The sequence below is a fragment of the Tachyglossus aculeatus genome, chromosome 4 (genome assembly GCF_015852505.1).
Source record: "Tachyglossus aculeatus isolate mTacAcu1 chromosome 4, mTacAcu1.pri, whole genome shotgun sequence".
Taxonomy (NCBI): Eukaryota; Metazoa; Chordata; class Mammalia; order Monotremata; family Tachyglossidae; genus Tachyglossus; species Tachyglossus aculeatus.
This window is the reverse complement of record NC_052069.1, coordinates 12,706,282-12,726,538: the sequence shown is the minus strand read 5'-3', so window position 1 is coordinate 12,726,538 and position 20,257 is coordinate 12,706,282. Positions and strand designations below refer to the sequence as shown.

The window sequence follows — 20,257 nt, the reverse complement described above, 5'->3', positions numbered from 1 at the left end:
TATGTTGCCAACTTGTACTTCCCAAGTGCTTAGTCCAGTGCTCTGCACACAGTAAGCGCTCAATAGATACGATTGAATGAAATGAATAAATTTTGTTAATAGGTTTTGTTTTGTTGTCTGTCTCCCCCTTCTAGACCATCTCTATAAGTTGACAACTTGGACTTCCCAAGCGCTTAGTACAGTGCTCTGCACACAGTAAGCGCTCAATAGATACGATTGAATGAAATGAATGAATTTTGTTCATAGGTTTTGTTTTGTTGTCTGTCTCCCCCTTCTAGACCGTGAGCCTAACCTCTGACCGCCTCTATATGTTGCCAACTTGTACTTCCCAAGTGCTTAGTCCAGTGCTCTGCACACAGTAAGCGCTCAATAGATACGATTGAATGAAATGAATGAATTTTGTTCATAGGTTTTGTTTTGTTGTCTGTCTCCCCCTTCTAGACCGTGAGCCTAACCTCTGACCGCCTCTATATGTTGCCAACTTGTACTTCCCAAGTGCTTAGTCCAGTGCTCTGCACACAGTAAGCGCTCAATAGCTACGATTGAATGAAATGAATGAATTTTGTTAATAGGTTTTGTTTTGTTGTCTGTCTCCCCCTTCTAGACTGTGAGCCTAACCTCTGACCGTCTCTGTATGTTGCCAACTTGGACTTCCCAAGCGCTTAGTACAGTGCTCTGCACACAGTAAGCGCTCAATAAATATGATTGAATGAAATGAATGAATTTTGTTCATAGGTTTTGTTGTCTGTCTCCCCCTTCTAGACCGTCTCTATAAGTTGCCAACTTGGACTTCCCAAGCGCTTAGTACAGTGCTCTGCACACAGTAAGCGCTCAATAGATACGATTGAATGAAATGAATGAATTTTGTTCATAGGCTTTGTTTTGTTGTCTGTCTCCCCCTTCTAGACTGTCTCTATGAGTTGCCAACTTGTACTTCCCAAGCGTTTAGTCAGTGCTCTGCACACAGTAAGCGCTCAATAAATACGATTGAATGAAATGAATGAATTTTGTTAATAGGTTTTGTTTTGTTCCGTCTCCCCCTTCTAGACTGTGAGCCTAACCTCTGACCGTCTCTTGATGTTGCCAACTTGTACTTCCCAAGCGCTTAGTACAGTGCTCTGCACACAGTAAGCGCTCAATAGATACGACTGAATGAAATGAATGAATTTTGTTAATAGGTTTTGTTTTGTTGTCTGTCTCCCCCTTCTAGACCGTGAGCCTAACCTCTGACCGTCTCTAGATGTTGCCAACTTGGACTTCCCAAGCGCTTAGTACAGTGCTCTGCACACAGTAAGTGCTCAATAGATACGATTGAATGAAATTAATTTTGTTAATAGGTTTTGTTTTGTTGTCTGTCTCCCCCTTCTAGACTGTGAGCCTAACTTCTGACCGTCTCTTGATGTTCCCAACTTGGACTTCGCAAGCGTTTAGTACAGTGCTCTTCACACAGTAAGCGCTCAATAGATACGATTGAATGAAATGAATGAATTTTGTTAATAGGTTTTGTTTTCTTGTCTGTCTCCCCCTTCTAGACCGTCTCTATATGTTGCCAACTTGAACTTCCCAAGCGCTTAGTCCAGTGCTCTGCACACAGTAAGCGCTCAATAAATACGACTGATTGAATGAATGTAAGCTCCCAGCTCTTAGAACAGTGCTTGGCACATAGTAGGTGCCCAATATTATTATTGTTTTTTTATTATTATTATTATTATTATTATTTTTCTTCTTCTTCTCCCCCTCAGGCCCTTCCCCTCAGCCCCGCTCCCTCAGCGCGAACGCCCCGAGGCCGCCGGGGGGCGGGGAGATGCCTCGACGTCACTTCCGGGGCGTGGCCTGCGATCCGGGTGACGTCAGAGCCCCCGGGGGGCGTGCCGCGGGGCCTGTGGGCGTGCCCGGGCGGCGCTCGGCGCGGTGCAGAGATGACTATATATGGGCAAAGCGCGGGGCGCGCGACGCCGGCCGACGGGCGGGCGCGCGCGCGTGCGTGTGCGTGTGCGCGCGCTTCCGGGTTGTCGGGCTCGCGCACCAGACGCCGCGCCGGGGCTGAGCCGTCCGCCCGCCCGCAGCGCTGCACGGGAGCACTGTGCGGGAGCACCGCACGGGAGCACTGCGCGGGAGCACCGCACCGGAGCACCGCCCCGGAGCCGCCCCGACCCGCGCCGTTCCCTCCTCCTCCTCCTCCTCCTCCTCCTCCCCGGGCCCCGCCGTGTTCCGGGCCGTTTCTGTCCCGGCGCGGCCCCGCCAACAAGTGGGCGACGATGCCTTTCGAGATCAGTAAGTGGCGGGCGCCGCCCGGTCCTGCTGCTTCCTTCCACCTCCAGACCCTCCCCACCTCCTACTCCCCCCCAGCTCCTCCTTGCCCCCCTAACTCCTGCTCTCCTCCCCCCCAAAACTCCTGCTCTCCCCCCCACCTCCCGCTCTCCCCCCCCACCCACCCCCTGCTCTCCCCCCACCCAACTCCTGCTTCCCCCTCAACTCCTGCTCTCCCCCCACAGATCCCACTTCCTCCCAGTTCCAGCCCCTCCCCAACTCCTGCTCCTTCCCCCCATCCTCCTTTCCCCCCCATCCTCCTTTCCCCCCATCCTCCTTTCCCCCATCCTCCTTTCCCCCCATCCTCCTTTCCCCCATCCTCCTTTCCCCCATCCTCCTTTCCCCCCATCCTCCTTTCCCCCCATCCTCCTTTCCCCCATCCTCCTTTCCCCCCATCCTCCTTTCCCCCATCCTCCTTTCCCCCATCCTCCTTTCCCCCCATCCTCCTTCCCCCCCAATCCTCCTTCCCCCCCAATCCTCCTTCCCCCCCAATCCTCCTTCCCCCCCAATCCTCCTTCCCCCCATCCTCCTTCCCCCCGAATCCTCCTTCCCCCCATCCTCCTTCCCCCCATCCTCCCCAATCCTCCTTTCCCCCTCCCTCCTTTCCCCCATCCTCCTTTCCCCATCCTCCTTTCCCCCATCCTCTTTCCCCCCATCCTCTTTCCCCCCACCCTTTCCCCCACCCTCCTTTCCCCCACCCTCCTTTCCCCCACCCTCCTTTCCCCCCACCCTCCTTTCCCCCCATCCTCCTTTCCCCCCCCGATCCTCCTTCCCCACCAGACTTGTACTTCCCAAGCGCTTAGTACAGTGCTCTGCACACAGTAAGCGCTCAATAAATACGATTGATTGATTGATCCTCCTTTTCCCCCGATCCTCCTCCTCCCAGATCCTCCTTCCCCCCCAGACCCCCCAGATCCCCCTCCTTCCCCCCCAGATCCCCCTCCTCCTTCCCCCCCAGATCCCCTTCCTCCTTCCCCCCCAGATCCCCCTCCTCCTTCCCTCCCAGATCCCCCTCCTCCTCCCCCCCCAGACCCCCCTCCTCCTCCCCCCCCCAGATCCCCCTCCTCCTCCCCCCCCGATCCTCCTTCCCCCCGATCCCCCCCCCCCACTCCGCCCCCCCCCCTGCCCATCCCCTGCCCGGGCCGAGGGTGTTGCTGAGCCGTGGCCCGGCCCTGCCCCTCCCCGGGGTCGGGGTCGTTGGGGGCCCGGGCCGGACTGGGCGGCCAATGCAGAAACCCAGAACCCAGCCCTCTCCCCTCCCCCCCCCCCCCGACCCCACCCAGCTGCACCGCACTGAGCGCTTGGGAAGGGAGCTGCAACGGAATTAGGGGCTAGTCAAACGTATCGAGCTCTTACTGTGTGCAGAGCACTCTACTAAGCCCCTGGTAGAGCAGATGCATCACTAGCAGACTATTTATCATAACTTACTGAACGTCTTCTGTGTGCAGAGCACTGTACTAAGCCCTCGAGAGAGAGTAAATGCATCACAAGCGGACAATCTATCGTATAGTCTGTGCCTCGGTTACCTCATCTGCAAAAAGACTGTGAACCCCCCTGTGGGACAACCTGATTACCTTGTAACCTCCCCAGTGCTCAGAACAGTGCTTTGCACACAGTAAGTGCTTAATAAATGCCATCATTATTGGGATTATTATTTACTGAGCGCTTACTGTGTGCAGAGCACTGTACTAAGCGCTCTGGGGAGTTCCCTGCCCCACAAGGCGCTTAAGAGAGTAGAGGGGAAGATGTTTAGATGGACTGGGTGGCGGTCCTTTAAAGCTTGGCCGGGCCTTAATCGCCCCAGATGCTCTGTAGGATTTTCAAGGTCCATTTTGGTTTTAAATCCCAGAAGCCCAGCATTTTCCTACTCGCTCTCCCTAGCACTGACTCGGGCCTGCAAGTTATTTGCTGATTAGAATGCTAACGGCTTGTCTCCGTTTCCACGCAACAAGTGATTTTTACTAGCAAATAACATCTTCCCGCTCCCACTCCCTCCCATCCATCGGAAACGCACGGTTCACGCAACTAAATCCTCGAAGGGGCTCAGTGGAATTTCTGTTGTGTGTCCTGTCTTTGCAGAGAAAGTGTTTGCCAGCCTCCCCCAGGTCGAAAGAGGCGTCTCCAAAATCATCGGTGGTGATCCGAAGGGCAACAGTTTTCTGTACACCAATGGGAAATGCGTCATCATAAGGAATATCGATGTAATGTATCTCGTTGGCTTTTCCTCTTTGAATCCTTTGCGCTCACAGGGGTTTTGCTGGTCCGGAATTTTTCATTCATCTGCCGCCTCGCCCCTGGCTTCCGTTTGGAAACTCCTGATATGGTGGGAATGGGAGAGATGCAGCTGGATCAGAGCGGTTGTGTGGTGTTATCGACAAGTAGGGTGCAAAATAGGTTAACTCGGTGTAAATAGGCCGCAGGGTTCTAGTACCCAGGGTGGTGATGCAGATAGGAAAAATGACTCGGAGACATGAGTTCGGATAGAGCAGTAAAGAAGGAAAGTGGCCACCTGCCCGTTCACCTCCCGGGAGAGGGACGAGTGACAAGCAGCCCCGATCCCAATATCACTGTGCCTTTTATTGAGTTACAGCAACATGGGGGTGGGGCATTTGGAAATTTCAGGAATTCAATTGGGACCGGCAGGGTGGTACAAATTGTCTTTGTTCTCCGTTCCTATGGCCTTGCGCAAGATGTTATTTGCCCAATGGCCTTGCATAGATAGGTCTGTAAATTCTCGTTAATAGGGAGGTAAATTCTCATTAATAGGGAGGTGAATCCTCGTTATCTTAGGATGGGTGTTCCTTGATGGCCTTGAAGGCATCTGTTGCAGACTTGTTCTCTCGGCCTGCACAAATGGAGGGTTACTGTCAGCATACACAAAATGGAGTCAGTCATGTCAAGTCCGCTAGTGGATAGCAATCCCCCCTTTGATCCTCGGGAGGATCACATACGACCCTCCTCGGGATAACAAAGGTCTTCCGCAAAGCCGGTGCCTAAAGTAAAGGACAAGGAAAAGACAAAAAAATCCAGGCATAGCTTTACACACACAACAATCCCCCTCCTCAGCGAAACACAGTGTCCAGATGGTGCTGCATGTCCGTGACTTCAGCTTTGGACAGGGGTTTGTAGAAGCATCAGGACAGATGAGGCACATCAGAGGCAGGCCTTCAGAAGCTGAAAAACACAGCACAGCAAAAACAAGATGCACAGTAACGGCAGAAGGAGTGCAAGAAAACCTTTGGTCAGGTACCCGACCCAGCCAGACCAGGATGAAAAATCCAGCCGTGACCACCAAGAGTCCGAACTGGAGACAGACTGAGACGGGAGGGACTGCGTGACTCCTCGTAGGATGGATAGATCGGTTTCAATACGGCCCGACTGGTCTTGGTAGAAGCAGCAGGATTGATTGATCAGAGCACAAACTCCTCCTTGGTTGGCCAAGAGGATGTCCAGTGCCAGTCGGTTCGGTTCTGGATAGTGACTTGAGAGACCGAGCGGATATCTTCCTTCAGGGCTGTAAGGGCATCCAGGGTGGCATTAGCAAAAAGTCTAAATTGAGCCGAGAGATTGAATAAGGAGCGCTCGAGAATCTCTATACATACAACAGGGAGGAGGCCATGCAGGAAGGCAGGACCTGAGGAAAAGGAGTGCCCCAGCGCCCACGGAGGGCCAGTGCTCCGAGAGCAGTGAAAGCCCATGTTACTGGTATGGGGTAGCGAGAGGTTCTGAAAAATGGAAAGGAAAGGGGAAACCGCACCCACAGTACAAGCACCCTCCCAAGGGGAGGGAAAATTAAGGCAAGGGAAGGCCCAACGGCCACAAAGAAAGTACCAGCCCTCTGGCAAGTAGCACAACTGGCTGTAACCCGTTTGGCAAGAGGATGGATACCTGGGGCAAACCAAACTCGGAGAACTGTGGCTGCCAAGGCATCTGCACCAAAGTGAGTCTCCTGGTGAAGACCCAGACAAACTGGTCGCAGTGCAGCAGCGGGCAGAATAGGCCGTTCACCAGGGACCCAAAAGAGTCCATCCCGTTCCAGCGCCTCATATTGCCGAGGCCACTCAGGTCTTACCTTATCAGTAATCAGGGAGGGCAACAGAGTGCCAGGCATAGACGTGGGGGCCAGGGTCATAACAGGAGCTACACATACAAGGGGGGCATGCCGAGCTGCCCAACGAGTGGCCTCGTCGGCTCGGCGATTGCCCAAACTCGGGGAATCACTTCCTCGGATGTGGGCATGCACATGCACAATGGCCACCTCGGCTGGGAGCAAGAGGGCCTGTAATAGGCGTTCTATATGATCCCCATTAGCAACCTGAGGAACCCACGACTTTGCCACAGGGCACCTGTAGCATGACAGACCCCAAAGGCAGAGTCTGTATAGATGGTCACACGCTTCCCTTTACTGAGTAATAATGCCTGTGTAAGGGCTTCAAGCTCAGCTGCCTGCGCACTGCAAGAAGCTGGGAGTGAGCCGGTCCACAGCACAGAGGTTAGGGTAACAACAGCAGTGCCGGTGAGGCGCACCCCTTGATCCATAAAGGAGGAGCCATCTGTAAACTAAGATCAGAAGAGGACAAAGGCTTATCGCGAAGGTCAGATCGAGGAGCGACAGTTTCCCGAACTACTTCATCACAATCATGATTTGGTCAGTTATGGGAGAGGACTCAAGCAGGGTAGCTGGATTCAAGGAGCCACAGCGCTCCACATGTACCTGCGGATTTTCCAGTAAAGCAACCTCATACCTAGGCGTGCCACAGATACGGCTTGGGTGGCTGCTCCACGAAGGAGGCGCACAACTTCATGCGGAGTCTGAACAACAATGGGATCAATCAATCAGTCAATCAATCGTATTGAGCGCTTACTGTGTGCAGAGCACTGTACTAAGCGCTTGGGAAGTACAAGTTGGCAACATATAGAGACAGTCCCTACCCAACAGCGGGCTCACAGTCTACAACGGGGAGACAGAAAACAAAACCAAACATACTAACAAAATAAGTAGAATAGATATGTACAAGTAAAATAGAGTAATAAATATGTACAAACATACAGGTGCTGTGGGGAAGGGAAGGAGGTAAGATGGGGGGATGGAGAAGGGGAGAGGAAGGAAGGGGCTCAGTCTGGGAAGGCCTCCTGGAGGAGGTGAGCTCAGTAGGGCCTTGAAGGGAGGAAGAGAGCTAGCTTGGCGAATGGGCAGAGGGAGGGCATTCCAGGCCCGGGGGAATGACGAGGGCTGGGGGTCAATGGCGGGACAGGCAAGAATGAGGCACGGTGAGGAGATTAGCGGCAGAGGAGCGGAGGGTGCAGGCTGGGCTGGAGAAGGAGAGAAGGGAGGTGAGGTAGGAGGGGGCGAGGTGATGGACAGCCTTGAAGCCGGGAGTGAGGAGTTTCTGCCTGATGCGCAGGTTGATTGGTAGCCACTGGAGATTTTTGAGGAGGGGAGTAACATGCCCAGAGCGTTTCTGGACAAAGACAATCCGGGAAGCAGCATGAAGTATGGATTGGAGTGGGGAGAGACACGAGGATGGGAGATCAGAGAGAAGGCTGATGCAGTAGTCCAGATGGGATAGGATGAGAGCTTGAACAAGCAGGGTAGTGGTTTGGATGGAGAGGAAAGGGCGGATCTTGGCGATGTTGCGGAGCTGAGACCGGCAGGTTTTGGTGACGGATCGGATGTGAGGGGTGAATGAGAGAGCAGAGTTGAGGATGACACCAAGGTTTCGGGCTTGTGAGACGGGAAGGATGGTAGTGCCGTCGACAGTGATGGGAAAGTCAGGGAGAGGGCAGGGTTTGGGAGGAAAGACAAGGAGTTCAGTCTTGGACATGTTGAGTTTTAGGTGGCGGGCAGACATCCAGATGGAGATGTCCTGAAGGCAGGAGGAGATGCGAGCCTGGAGAGAGGGGGAGAGAGCAGGGGCAGAGATGTAGATCTGGGTGTCATCCCCCCTCTCCCCCTCGTCCCCCTCTCCATCCCCCCCATCTTACCTCCTTCCCTTCCCCACAGCACCTGCATATATGTATATATGTTTGTACATATTTATTACTCTATTTATTTATTTATCCTACTTGTACATATCTATCCTATTTATTTTATTTTGTTAGTATGTTTGGTTTTGTTCTCTGTCTCCCCCTTCTAGACTGTGAGCCCGCTGTTGGGTAGGGACTGTGTCTATGTGTTGCCGACTTGTACTTCCCAAGTGCTTAGTACAGTGCTCGGCACACAGTAAGCGCTCAATAAATACGATTGATTGATTGATTGACTGATTGATCAGCATAGAGATGATAGTTGAAGCTGTGGGAGCGAATGAAGTCACCAAGGGAGTGAGTGTAGATCGAGAACAGAAGGGGACCAAGCACTGAACCTTGGGGAACCCCCACAGTAAGGGGATGGGAGGGGGAGGAGGAGCCTGCAAAAGAGACTGAGAATGAACGACCGGAGAGATAAGAGGAGAACCAGGAGAGGACGGAGTCTGTGAAGCCAAGGTCGAATAGCGTGTTGAGGAGAAGGGGGTGGTCCACAGTGTCAAAGGCGGCTGAGAGGTCGAGGAGGATTAGGACAGAGTAGGAGCCGTTGGATTTGGCAAGCAGGAGGTCGTCGGTGACCTTTGAGGGGGCAGTTTCCGTGGAATGTAGGGGACGGAAGCCAGAATGGAGGGGGTCGAGGAGAGAGTTGGTGTTGAGGAATTCGAGGCAGCGTGTGTAGACAACCCGTTCAAGGAGTTTGAAAAGGAATGGTAGGAGGGAGATGGGGCGATAACTAGAAGGTGAGGTGGGGTCAAGAGAAGGTTTCTTTAGGATGGGAGAGACATGGGCATGTTTGAAGGCAGAGGGGAAGGAACCAGTGGAGAGAGAGAGCGGTTGAAGATGGAAGTTAAGGAGGGGAGAAGGGATGGAGCGAGAGATTTAATGAGATGAGAGGGAATGGGGTCAGAAGCACAGGTGGACGGAGTAGCCCTTGAGAGGAGGGAGGAGAGCTCCTCTGAGGATACTGCTGGGAAGGATGGGAGAGTAGCAGAGAGTATTGAGAGACTGTCTCTATATGTTGCCAACTTGTACTTCCCATCATCATCAATCATATTTATTGAGCACTTACTGTGTGCAGAGCACTGTACTAAGCGCTTGGGAAGTACAAGTTGGCAACATATAGAGACAGTCCCTACCCAACAGTGGGCTTACAGTCTAAAAGGGGGAGACAGAGAACAAAACCAAACATACTAACAAAATAAAATAAATAGAATAGATATGTACAAGTAAAATAGAGTAATAAATATGTACAAACATATACATATATACAGGTGCTGTGGGGAAGGGAAGGAGGTAAGATGGGATGAAGGGGGGACGAGGGGGAGAGGAAGGAAGGGACTCAATCTGGGAAGGCCTCCTGGAGGAGGTGAGCTCTCAGTAGGGCCTTGAAGGGAGGAAGAGAGCTAGCTTGGCGGATGTGTAGAGCGAGGGCATTCCAGGCCCGGGGGATGATGTGGGCCTGGGGGTCGATGGTGGGACAGGCGAGAACGAGGTACGGTGAGGAGATTAGCAGCAGAGGAGCGGAGGGTGCCGGGTGGGCTGGAGAAGGACAGAAGGGAGGTGAGGTAGGAGGGGGCGAGGTGATGGACAGCCTTGAAGCCAAGAGTGAGGAGCTTTTGCCTGATGTGTAGGTTGACTGGTAGCTACTGGAGATTTTTGAGAAAGGGAGTAACATGCCCAGAGCGTTTCTGGACAAAGATAATCCGGGCAGCAGCATGAAGTATGGGCAGCAGCATGAAGTATCCCAAGCGTTTAGTATAGTGCTCTGCACACAGTAAGTGCTCAATAAATACGATTGATCGATTGATTGAGAGCCGGGGGGTTGGAGAAGGAAGGGGAGTGACTTTGGGGAGGTCGGTTCTGATGGATTTAATTTTGTTAATGAAGTAAGATCGTTGGGGGTGAGGGAAGGAGGAGGGGGAGGAACCGGGGCCCTGAGAAGGGAGTACGGAAGAGCTGGCGGGGATGATGGGCATGGGTGTCAATAAGGGAGGAGAAATAGTTTTGTCTGGCAGAGGAGAGGGCTGAGTTAAGGCAGGAAAGGATAGACTTGAAGTGAACGAGGTTGGCATGGTGTTTAGACTTTCGCCAGCAGCGTTCGGCAGCTCGAGCATAAGAGCGAAGGAGGCGGACAGTGGCAGTGATCCAGGGCTGTGGGTTAGTGGTACGATAGCGGCGAAGGGAAAGGGGAGCGAGTGAGTCTAGCTGAGTAGAAAGGGTAGAGTTGAGAGCAGTAATCTGATCATCAAGACTGGGTAGAGAGGAGAGGGCGGCGAGGTGGGGTGTGAGGCGCTCAGAAAGATGGATGAGGTCAAGGGAGCGGAGATCTCTGTGAGGGAGTAATATGGATTTACAGGGGAAAGGAGTGTGAGTGAGGAGGCAGGTGAGAAGATTATGATCAGAGAGAGGGATTTCAGAGTTGGTGAGGGTGGACACAGTGCAGCGGTAGGAGATGATGAGGTCGAGGGTATGACCACGTTGGTGAGTGGGTGAGGTGGGGTGGAGCAAGAGGTTGGCAGCGTCGAGGAGAGATAGAAGGTGGGCGGCAGAGGAGTCATCAGGGATATCCATGTGGATGTTGAAATCTCCGAGGATCAGAGTGGGCATGGAAAAGGAGAGAAGGAAGTGAGGAAGGGGTCAAAATAGTTAAAAAAGTTGGAGGTGGGGAGGGTGGTGGTAGATGATGGCTACAAGAATCTGGAGGGGGTGGGAGAGGCGAATAATGTGGGCTTCAAAGGAAGCAAAGGAAAGGGAAGGGGGAGGAGGGATAGTGCGAAAGCGACATTGGGGGGCAAGAAGGAAACCGACACCTCCTCCTTTTCCGGTGAGTCTGGGGGAGTGGGAGGAGAAGAGGCCTCCACTGGAGAAAGCAGCAGAAGAGACCGTGTCATCCGGAGACAACCATGTTTCAGTTAGGGCGGGGAGAAGTTGAGAGCTGGAAAGGAATAGGTCCAGGATGAAAGGGATCTTACTTAAAACGGAGCCGGGGTTCCAGAGGCCACTCCCAAGAGGATATCCTGAGACTTTTCAAGCAGCATTACCACCACAGCTATGCAGCGGGTACAGGGTATTTGACCTAGAATGACAGGATCAAGGACACCTGAATAATAGGCTATTGGTCTAGTGAGGACCGAGAGTTTGGCACAAAACACCTGAGGCCACTCCACGGCGTTCATGAATGTACAAACAGAACGGCTTACTATAGTCAGGGAATCCCAGGGCAGGGGCTGAACTCAGGCATGATTTTAGTGTCAGAAAGGCTTCTACAGCCTCGGGAGTCCAGTCCAGTGGCTCTGGGGAGGTCATTTTTAGGAGCTCAAAAAGGGGTCTGGTTAACAACCCAAATTCTGGAATCCAGTATTGACAAAACCCAGCTGCACCAAGAAAACCTCTCAAGGCCTGCTTAGTAGGGGGGTGAGGCATGCATTGAATCAGGCTCACTCGCCTTGGGGTGATTGCTCTTTCTCCTGCCTGCAACATGAACCCAAGATATTTTACCTGGGGCTGACACCACTGCAGTTTCTCGTGACTAACATTAAGACCAAGCTGATGCAAACAAGCTTGGACCTGGAGGGAACCTGACCGACACAGATCCTCCGCGTCCCCAGCAATAAGGATATCATCCGCATACTGGACCATACTGATCCCTTCGGGTAATTTGAGGGGAGATAGGGCTCTGCACAATTCTCTCGAAAAGATGTTGGGGAGTGAACAAAACCCTGGGGAAGCCTCGTCCAGGTTAGTACCTTCCCAGGTAAAGGCAAAAAGGTACTGGCTCTCACAGGACACCGGGATAGTAAAGAAAGCACCAGTTAGATTAATACAAGTAAAACAGGTTGCTTTGGGACTCACGGAGCTAACTGCTGCTGTGGGACTAGGAACCACAGCATGCATAGGCAGAACATAAGAGTTAATTGCACACAAGGCCTGGACTAACTGTTAGGACAGAGGGGAGCCTGGTTTTCACACAGACAACAAAGGAGTATTACAGGAAGACCGACATTCAACTAAAATTCCCTCATGTCTCTTCTCTTTCTCCTTCACACACACTCTAACCTTCATACACATACAATTTCCTTCAGAGGCAATCTCTCCACCCATCATTCCCCCCTTATGGGACACCTGTTTCGCAGGGTGTAGATGCCTGAGCAGACAATTTCCTTCAACTGCAATTGCTTCACCTTCTCTTTTCTTTCTCCTTTTCCCTCCTTCTTCCTTTATACACATACAATTTTTTTTTTTCTAACCGTCGTCTCTTCTCTCTCAGACTAGTGAAAATCATCAGAGGTTTCCCCTTCATTCTGGGCCATCCCATGAAAGGAGTCCCAGTTAATGGCAGCCAGGAGAGTCTGCCGCCCTTGATTAAGGCGATTCCAATCTATTTCCACATTTAAATTCCAATTAGGCTCAATTGTTGGCCACGCCACAGGAGGCTGACCATTGTTCTCTAACTTTACAGTCAAGGCTCTGAGACAGGAACGCTCATCAGAAGTGAGAAACAATTCATTCCGTCGTATTTGTTGAGCACTTACTGTGTGCAGAGCACTGTACTAAGCGCTTGGGAAGTAGGGAAGCAGCGTGGCTCAGCGGAAAGAGCCCGGGCTTTGAAGTCAGAGATCATCGGTTCAAATCCCGGCTCTGCCACTTGTCAGCTGTGTGACTTTGGGCAAGTCGCTTCACTTCTCTGGACCTCAGTTACCTCCTCTGTAAAATGGGGATTAAGACCGTGAGCCCCACGTGGGACAACCTGATCACCCTGTAAATTCCTCAGCGCTTAGAACAGTGCTTTGCACATAGCGCTTAACAAATGCCATTATTATTATTATTCTACATCCGCCCAAGTAGGAAGATGGGTTCTAAAAATTCCCAGGACCCTTCGATACACTTCCTGAGGATTTTTTTTGGGGGGGAAAGGGTGGAGTATTCTGCTGCCAGGTTAGAAGGGTTTGGGGCTCGAAAGCAACCTTGGTGTCATCCTCGACTCTGCTCTCTCATTCACCCCTCACATCCAAGCCGTCACCAAAACCTGCCGGTCTCAGCTCCGCAACATTGCCAAGATCCGCCCTTTCCTCCATCCAAACTGCTACCCTGCTCATTCAAGCTCTCATCCTATCCCGTCTGGACTACTGCACTAGCCTTCTCTCTGATCTCCCATCCTCGTGTCTCTCTCCACTTCAATCCATACTTCATGCTGCTGCCCGGATTATCTTTGTCCAGAAACGCTCTGGACATATTACTCCCCTCCTCAAAAACCTCCAATGGCTACCGATCAATCTGCGCATCAGGCAGAAACTCCTCACCCTGGGCTTCAAGGCTGTCCATCACCTCGCCCCCTCCTACCTCACCTCCCTTCTCTCCTTCTACTGCCCAGCCCGCACCCTCCGCTCCTCCACCACTAATCTCCTCACTGTACCTCGCTCTCGCCTGTCCCGCCATCGACCCCCGGCCCACGTCATCCCCCGGGCCTGGAATGCCCTCCCTCTGCCCATCCGCCAAGCTAGCTCTCTTCCTCCCTTCAAGGCCCTGCTGAGAGCTCACCTCCTCCAGGAGGCCTTCCCAGACTGAGCCCCTTCTTTCCTCTCCCCCTCGTCCCCCTCTCCATCCCCCCGTCTTACCTCCTTCCCTTCCCCACAGCACCTGTATATATGTATATATGGTTGTACATATTTATTACTCTATTTATTTATTTATTTTACTTGTACATTTCTATCCTACTTATTTTATTTTTGTTGGTATGTTTGGTTCTGTTCTCTGTCTCCCCCTTTTAGACTGTGAGCCCACTGTTGGGTAGGGACTGTCTCTATGTGATGCCAATTTGTACTTCCCAAGCGCTTAGTACAGTGCTCTGCACATAGTAAGCGCTCAATAAATACGATTGATTGATTGATTGATTGACATGAGCCCTTACTCCAGCTACTATGATATTCCCGCCTGCCCCTGGGATCTGCTGGTAGCTCTCACGAACAGGGGCTAGAAGTGGTACCGGGGGGAAATAAGCAGGGAGGATAGGAACTGAGGTACCTATCAGGTCCGCCAAGCCTCTTCTGCCACAGGTGACAGAAGTGACAATGTTGCTACAGTGAAGTGACACAAGTGTCACTTCGTGACAAGTGTCAAGTGACATTGAAGTGACACAGTCTTTTAGACTGTGAGCCCACTGTTGGGTAGGGACTGTCTCTATATTTTGCCAACTTGTACTTCCCAAGCGCTTAGTACAGTGCCCTGCACACAGTAAGCGCTCAATAAATACGATTGATGATGATGATGCTACTTCAGTCTGAGAGGACTGATTCTTACTAACTTCAGCCCAACAACACCAATAGCACATTTCATCAGATCAGGAACAAGATAAGACTTCCCGGAGTTTGGGAAGAGTTTGAGGATCAAAAGACCCTCCCTGGGGCCAGAAAGAATAAAGAAGCTCGGTGGAGTCAACCGTTCTCACCCACGGAGGTTGTTCATTCATTCATTCATTCAATCGTATTTATTGAGCACTTACTGTGTGCAGAGCACTGTACTAAGCGCTTGGGACGTAAAAGTTGGCGCATAAAGAGACGGCCCCTACCCAACAACGGGCTCACAGTGTAGAAGACTCATCACTAGCAGGTCAAGGGCGAATCTGAGCATATGCCTGGGAGGACCTGGGTTCTAATCCTGACTCTACCATCTTTTTTTAAGTGGTACTTGCTAAGGGCATACCAGGTTGTTCCCATCCGGATCACAGCACGAGGGTCCCTTCGTGGGCGCCAAAGAAGTTACTGTTATCGACAAGTAGGGTGCAAAATAGGTTAACTCAGGTGTAAATCGGCCGCAGGGTTCTTGTACCCAGGGTGGTGATACAGATAGGAAAAATGACTCGGAGACATGAGTTCAAGTAGAGCAGTAAAGAAGGAAAGTGGCTACCTGCCCGTTCACCTCCCGGGAGAGGGACGAGTGACAAGCAGCCCCGATCCCAATATCACTGTGCCTTTTATTGAGTTACAGCAACATGGGGGTGGGGCATTTGGAAATTTCAGGAATTCAATTGGGACCGGCAGGGTGTTACAAATTCTCTTTGTTCTCCGTTCCTCTGGCCTTGGGCATGATGATGTTATTTGCCCAATGGCCTTGCATAGATGGGTCTGTAAATTCTCCTTAATAGGGAGGTAAATTCTCGTTATCTTCGGATGGGTGTCCCTTGATGGCCTTGAAGGCATCTGTTGCAGACTTGTTCTCTCGGCCTGGACAAATGGAGGGCTACTGTCAGCATACACAAAATGGAGTCAGTCATGTCAAGTCCGCTAGTGGACAACAACAACCCACCGTGACTGGCAGGCTCAGCCAACGGCAGCCAGTCCTCAGCGCCTGCTGGCTGCGGAGCACTGCGCTAAGCCCTCTGGCGAGTACCTACCACAGAGTTGGTGGACGTGATCCCTGGATTTCCTTTTTTTATTTGTCTTTTTGAAAAAATGTTTATTCCCTTGGCCCTTCAATCTACCGCAGTATTCCCACCCGGTGGGAATCCCAATACCCAGTGGGAATCTAGCCTTTTTATTTTTTTCCAAACCAACCAGTCTTAAGGTTCGAATGGTCGTGGGTTCGAATTCCGGCTCGGCCACTTGTCAACTGTGTGACCTTGGGCAAGCCACTTAACTTCTCTGTGCCTCAGTTACCTCATCTGTAAAATGGGGATTGAGACCGTGAGCCCCAAGTGGGACAACCTGATCACCTTGTATCCCCCCAGCGCTTAGAACAGTGCTTTGCACATAGTAAGCGTTTAACAAATAACCACCATTATTAATTATTATTGTTTGAAAGCCTTCTTGGTAATAACCAAAGCAAGTCATCCCCCTAAACTGTACCTATTCCAGACATGACTGTCTTTTTTTCTACACATGTTTTCAGTGGAATAGAATGTAATAGACTGTGACTGTGACTCTTAGACCGTTAGCCCACTGTTGGGTAGGGACTGTCTCTATATGTTGCCAACTTGTACTTCCCAAGCGCTTAGTACAGTGCTCCGCACACAGTAAGCGCTCAATAAATAGGATTGATTGATTGATTAATAGAATGTCAGTAGTCACCAGGTATGCTACCCAACTACTCATCAGCAGTTAGCTGTTACCAGCCTTTCCATTTAAATGCTAATACAGTACTCAGCTAATCAAGCTCCACTAATAAAGCTGTATTCCCACCGAGGAAGGCTTTAGTGAACTCCTTGGTGATCCTTGGGTGAAATTTGCATTTTAAAACGGGGCTGGAATGTTGGTTTTTTAAATTTTGGTTTCCTCTAAAAACAACACATTTTCAGATCTTTATTTTTCTCTTGCATTCCTTGAAGTATGACTTAAACTCCGTCCCTTTTTCGGGCTTTCTGCATTAATACTTGTGTAAGGCAGCTTGTGTCTAGACTTGGGGGGACTGAAAAGCCTCATAAGGAACATCCTAAAATCCCTAAGGTAATTCTTTCATTCATTCAGTCGTATTTATTGAGCGTTTACCGTGTGCAGAGCACCGTACTAACCGCTTGGGAAGTAATAAGACGATGGTGAAAGGACTTGGAAATAAAAATCCCTCCTAAAATTCCGCTTTCCCCCGTATCACTTATTGAGTGCTTTGTCACTCTCCCAGCCCCACAGCATTTTTGGATATATCTGTCATTTATTTATATTAATGTCTGTCTCCCCTCTCTAGACTGTAAGCTTGTTGTGGGCAGGGATTGTGTCTTTTAAATTTAGATTGTCCTCTCCCAAGTGCTTAGTGTTCTGCACACAGTAAGCGCTCAAATGTGATTGATTTTGCAGATCACTGTACTAAGTGCTTGGGAGAGTCTAAGAGCTAGTAAACAAGATTCCCTTTTCCCAAGGAACATACAGTTCATTTCCCCTGACGCTAAAAAGTGTGGGAAGCAGAAAGGCCTAGTGGTAAACGGAAAGGCTTGGGAGTCAGAGGTCATGGGTTCAAATCCCTGCTCCACCACTTGTCTGCCCTGTGACCTTGGGCAAGTCACTTAACTTCTCCAGATAATAGTAATAATGATGACATTTGTTAAACGCTTACTACATGCAAAGCACTGTTCTAAACACTGGGGAGGTTACAAGGTGATCAGGTTGTCCCACGGGGGCTCACAGTCTTAATCCCCATTTTACAGATGAGGGAACTGAGGCCCAGAGAAGTGAAGTGACTTGCCCAAAGTCACACAGCTGACAATTGGCGGAGCCGGGATTTCAACCCATGACCTCTGACTCCAAAGCCCAGGCTCTTTCCACTGAGCCACGCTGCTTCTCTGCTTCTCTGGATCTCAGTTCCCTCATCTGTAAAATGGGGATTAAGAGTTGAGCCTCATGCGGGACAGGGACTGTGTCCAACCTGATTACCTTGTATCTACCCCAGCACTTAGAACAGCGCTTGGCACATAGTAAGCACTTAACAAATACCATCATTATTTAAGAGAAGCAGCTTGGCTTAGTAGTAAGAGCACAGGCTTTGGGAGTCAGCGGGTTCTAATTCGGACTCTGCCACTTGTCTGCTGGGTGATCTTGGGCAAGCCACTTAACTTCCGTGTGCCTCAGTTACCTCATCTGTAAAATGGGAATTGAGACTGTGAGCCCCACGTGGCACAACCTGATTACCTGGTATCTACCCCAGCGCTTAGAACAGTGCTGGGCATGTAGTAAGCGCTTAACAAATACTCTTATTTTTATTATTATTATTCAAATTGTCAAGCCAGACCTAGGAGTCAGAGGACCTGGATTCTTATCCCTGCTCCCCCAGTCGCCTGCTGTGTGACCTTGGGCAAGTCACTTCACTTTTCACTGCCTCAGTTTCCTCATCTGTAAAATGAGGATTAAATACCAATTCTCCCTTGTACCAGAATGTGAGTCCCATGTGGAGCAGGGATTGTGCCCCATCTGTCTGTACTATATCTACCCCAGCATTTAGTACAATGCTTGGCAGTTCATCAGTCAATCAATCAATTGAATTTATTGAGCGCTTACTGTGTGCAGAGCACTGTACTAAGCGCTTGGGAAGGACAAGTTGGCAACGTATAGAGACAGTCCCTACCCAACAGTGGGCTCACAGTCTAAAAGGGGGAGGCAGAGAACAAAACCAAACATACTAACAAAATAAAATAAATAGAATAGATATGTACAAGTAAAATAAATAAAAAAATAAATAGAGTAATAAATATGTACAAACATATATACATATATATATAGGTGCTGTGGGGAAGGGAAGGAGGTAAGATGTGGGGGATGGAGAGGGGGGCTAATTGAATATCACTGCAATTATTAGCCACCTCTAACACTCAGGAGTTTATCTTCCAGTATCCTCATTGTCAATATTTGTGTGTATGTGTCTAGTCAATTACATATGTATCACCACTCTAGCAGTGAATGTTTTTATATCTCCCTCCCCTCCACACTTCCTCCTCCCTCCCCTTTAGGATAAGCTCCTTGTGGGCAGGAAACATGTCACTTCTTTCTTCTTTATCCCGGATCTGCCCCTCGTCTGCTGTGTGACCTTGGGCAAGTCACTTCACTTCTCTGGGCCTCAGTTACCTCATCTGTGAAATGGGGATTAAGAATGTGAGCCCCACATGGGACTGGGACCGTGCCCAGCCCGATTTGCATGTATCCACCCCGGCGCTTAGTACGGCGCCTGGCACAAAGTGAGAGCTCTTAGTACAGCGCTTAGTACAGTGCTCTGCACATAGTAAGCGCTCAATAAATAAATAGATACTAATAAATAGATAATAAATAATAGATAATAAATAGATACTTGTACATATCTATTGTATTTATTTTATTTTGTTAGTATGTTTGGTTTTGTTCTCTGTCTCCCCCTTTTAGCGCTCAATAAATATGATTGATTGAGAGCTCAACAAATACCACTACAGTTATTGTTATTATTATTATAATAATATTATTATTCTGTACTTCCCAAGGGCCTAGTAATGGGAACTTTGCCAGCTGGGCTCTCAAATAATAATTGCGGTATTTGCTAAGTGCTTACTACTTGTCGAGCACTGTACTAAGTGCTGGGGTGGATCAAAGATAATCAGGCCCCACATGGGGTTCCCAGGCTATATAGGAGCCAAGTAGGAATCAATCAGTCATTTATTTAGTGCTTACTGTGTGCAGAGCACTGGACCAAGCGCTTGGGCGAGTACAGTATAAGAGTTGGTAGATGGATTCCCCGCCCACTACCAGTTTACAGTCTATCTGGGGAGACGGACGTTAATATAAATAAATTACGGATATGTACATACAGGCTGTGGGGCTAAGGAAGTATTGAATTCCCATTTTACAAATAAGGGGATGAGGCATAGAGAAGTCAAGCGATTTTATGCACGGCAGGCAAGTGGCGGAGCTGGGATTAGACCCCAGGACTCCCAGGCCGGACTCTTTCCACTGGGCCGCACTGCTTCTGCAAATATTGCTAGTACTACACTTCTCAAAAACGACCCATGGGCATCTCTGGTTATCATCATCAATCGTATTTATTGAGCGCTTACTGTGTGCAGAGCAAACAGATAACTGTGTGGTTTTCAAAAGAGGAATTCATATTCTCATGGGAAAACCCTGTTGAGGCGTAGTGGCAATAAAAACTCAAAATGGAGTGTTCCCTGCTGACAAAGAGATCGCATCTAGTGGGGGAGAGGGATATAAAAATGTTTTGCAGTTAGAGGACTCAGAATTCATTATTGAATGTACAGTTTAAACCCAGTGATGGACATTAAATTTCATCTGTGGCTAATGTAGGTCCCGAGTCCTTAATTACCTAGATATTGTCAACTAAAACAATTTGTCCCTGCTAGCCCAGGTTTTAAAGGATGCGGTTGCAGAAAATATAACAGTTGTAACACTAGAAGGCTTTGCCTTGCCGAGGAAAATTGGAAGTTAGGATTTTTGGGCCTCCATTAGAGAAGCAGCATGGCTTA

The 20,257-nt window shown here is 50.1% G+C and overlaps 1 protein-coding gene across 1 annotated transcript in view; it reads left to right on the top strand.

Moving 5' to 3' along the window:
* The first annotated feature begins 2,118 nt into the window (after positions 1 to 2,118).
* The window catches only part of WDR1 (WD repeat domain 1), a 79,644-nt gene continuing 61,505 nt past the window's right edge, over positions 2,119 to 20,257 (top strand). Inside the window, exons 1-2 of the mRNA XM_038745152.1 lie at positions 2,119 to 2,274; positions 4,390 to 4,511. Of these exons, the coding sequence (XP_038601080.1) occupies positions 2,259 to 2,274; positions 4,390 to 4,511 (138 nt within the window). The 5' untranslated portion in view covers positions 2,119 to 2,258. The remainder of the gene's footprint in view (positions 2,275 to 4,389; positions 4,512 to 20,257) is intronic.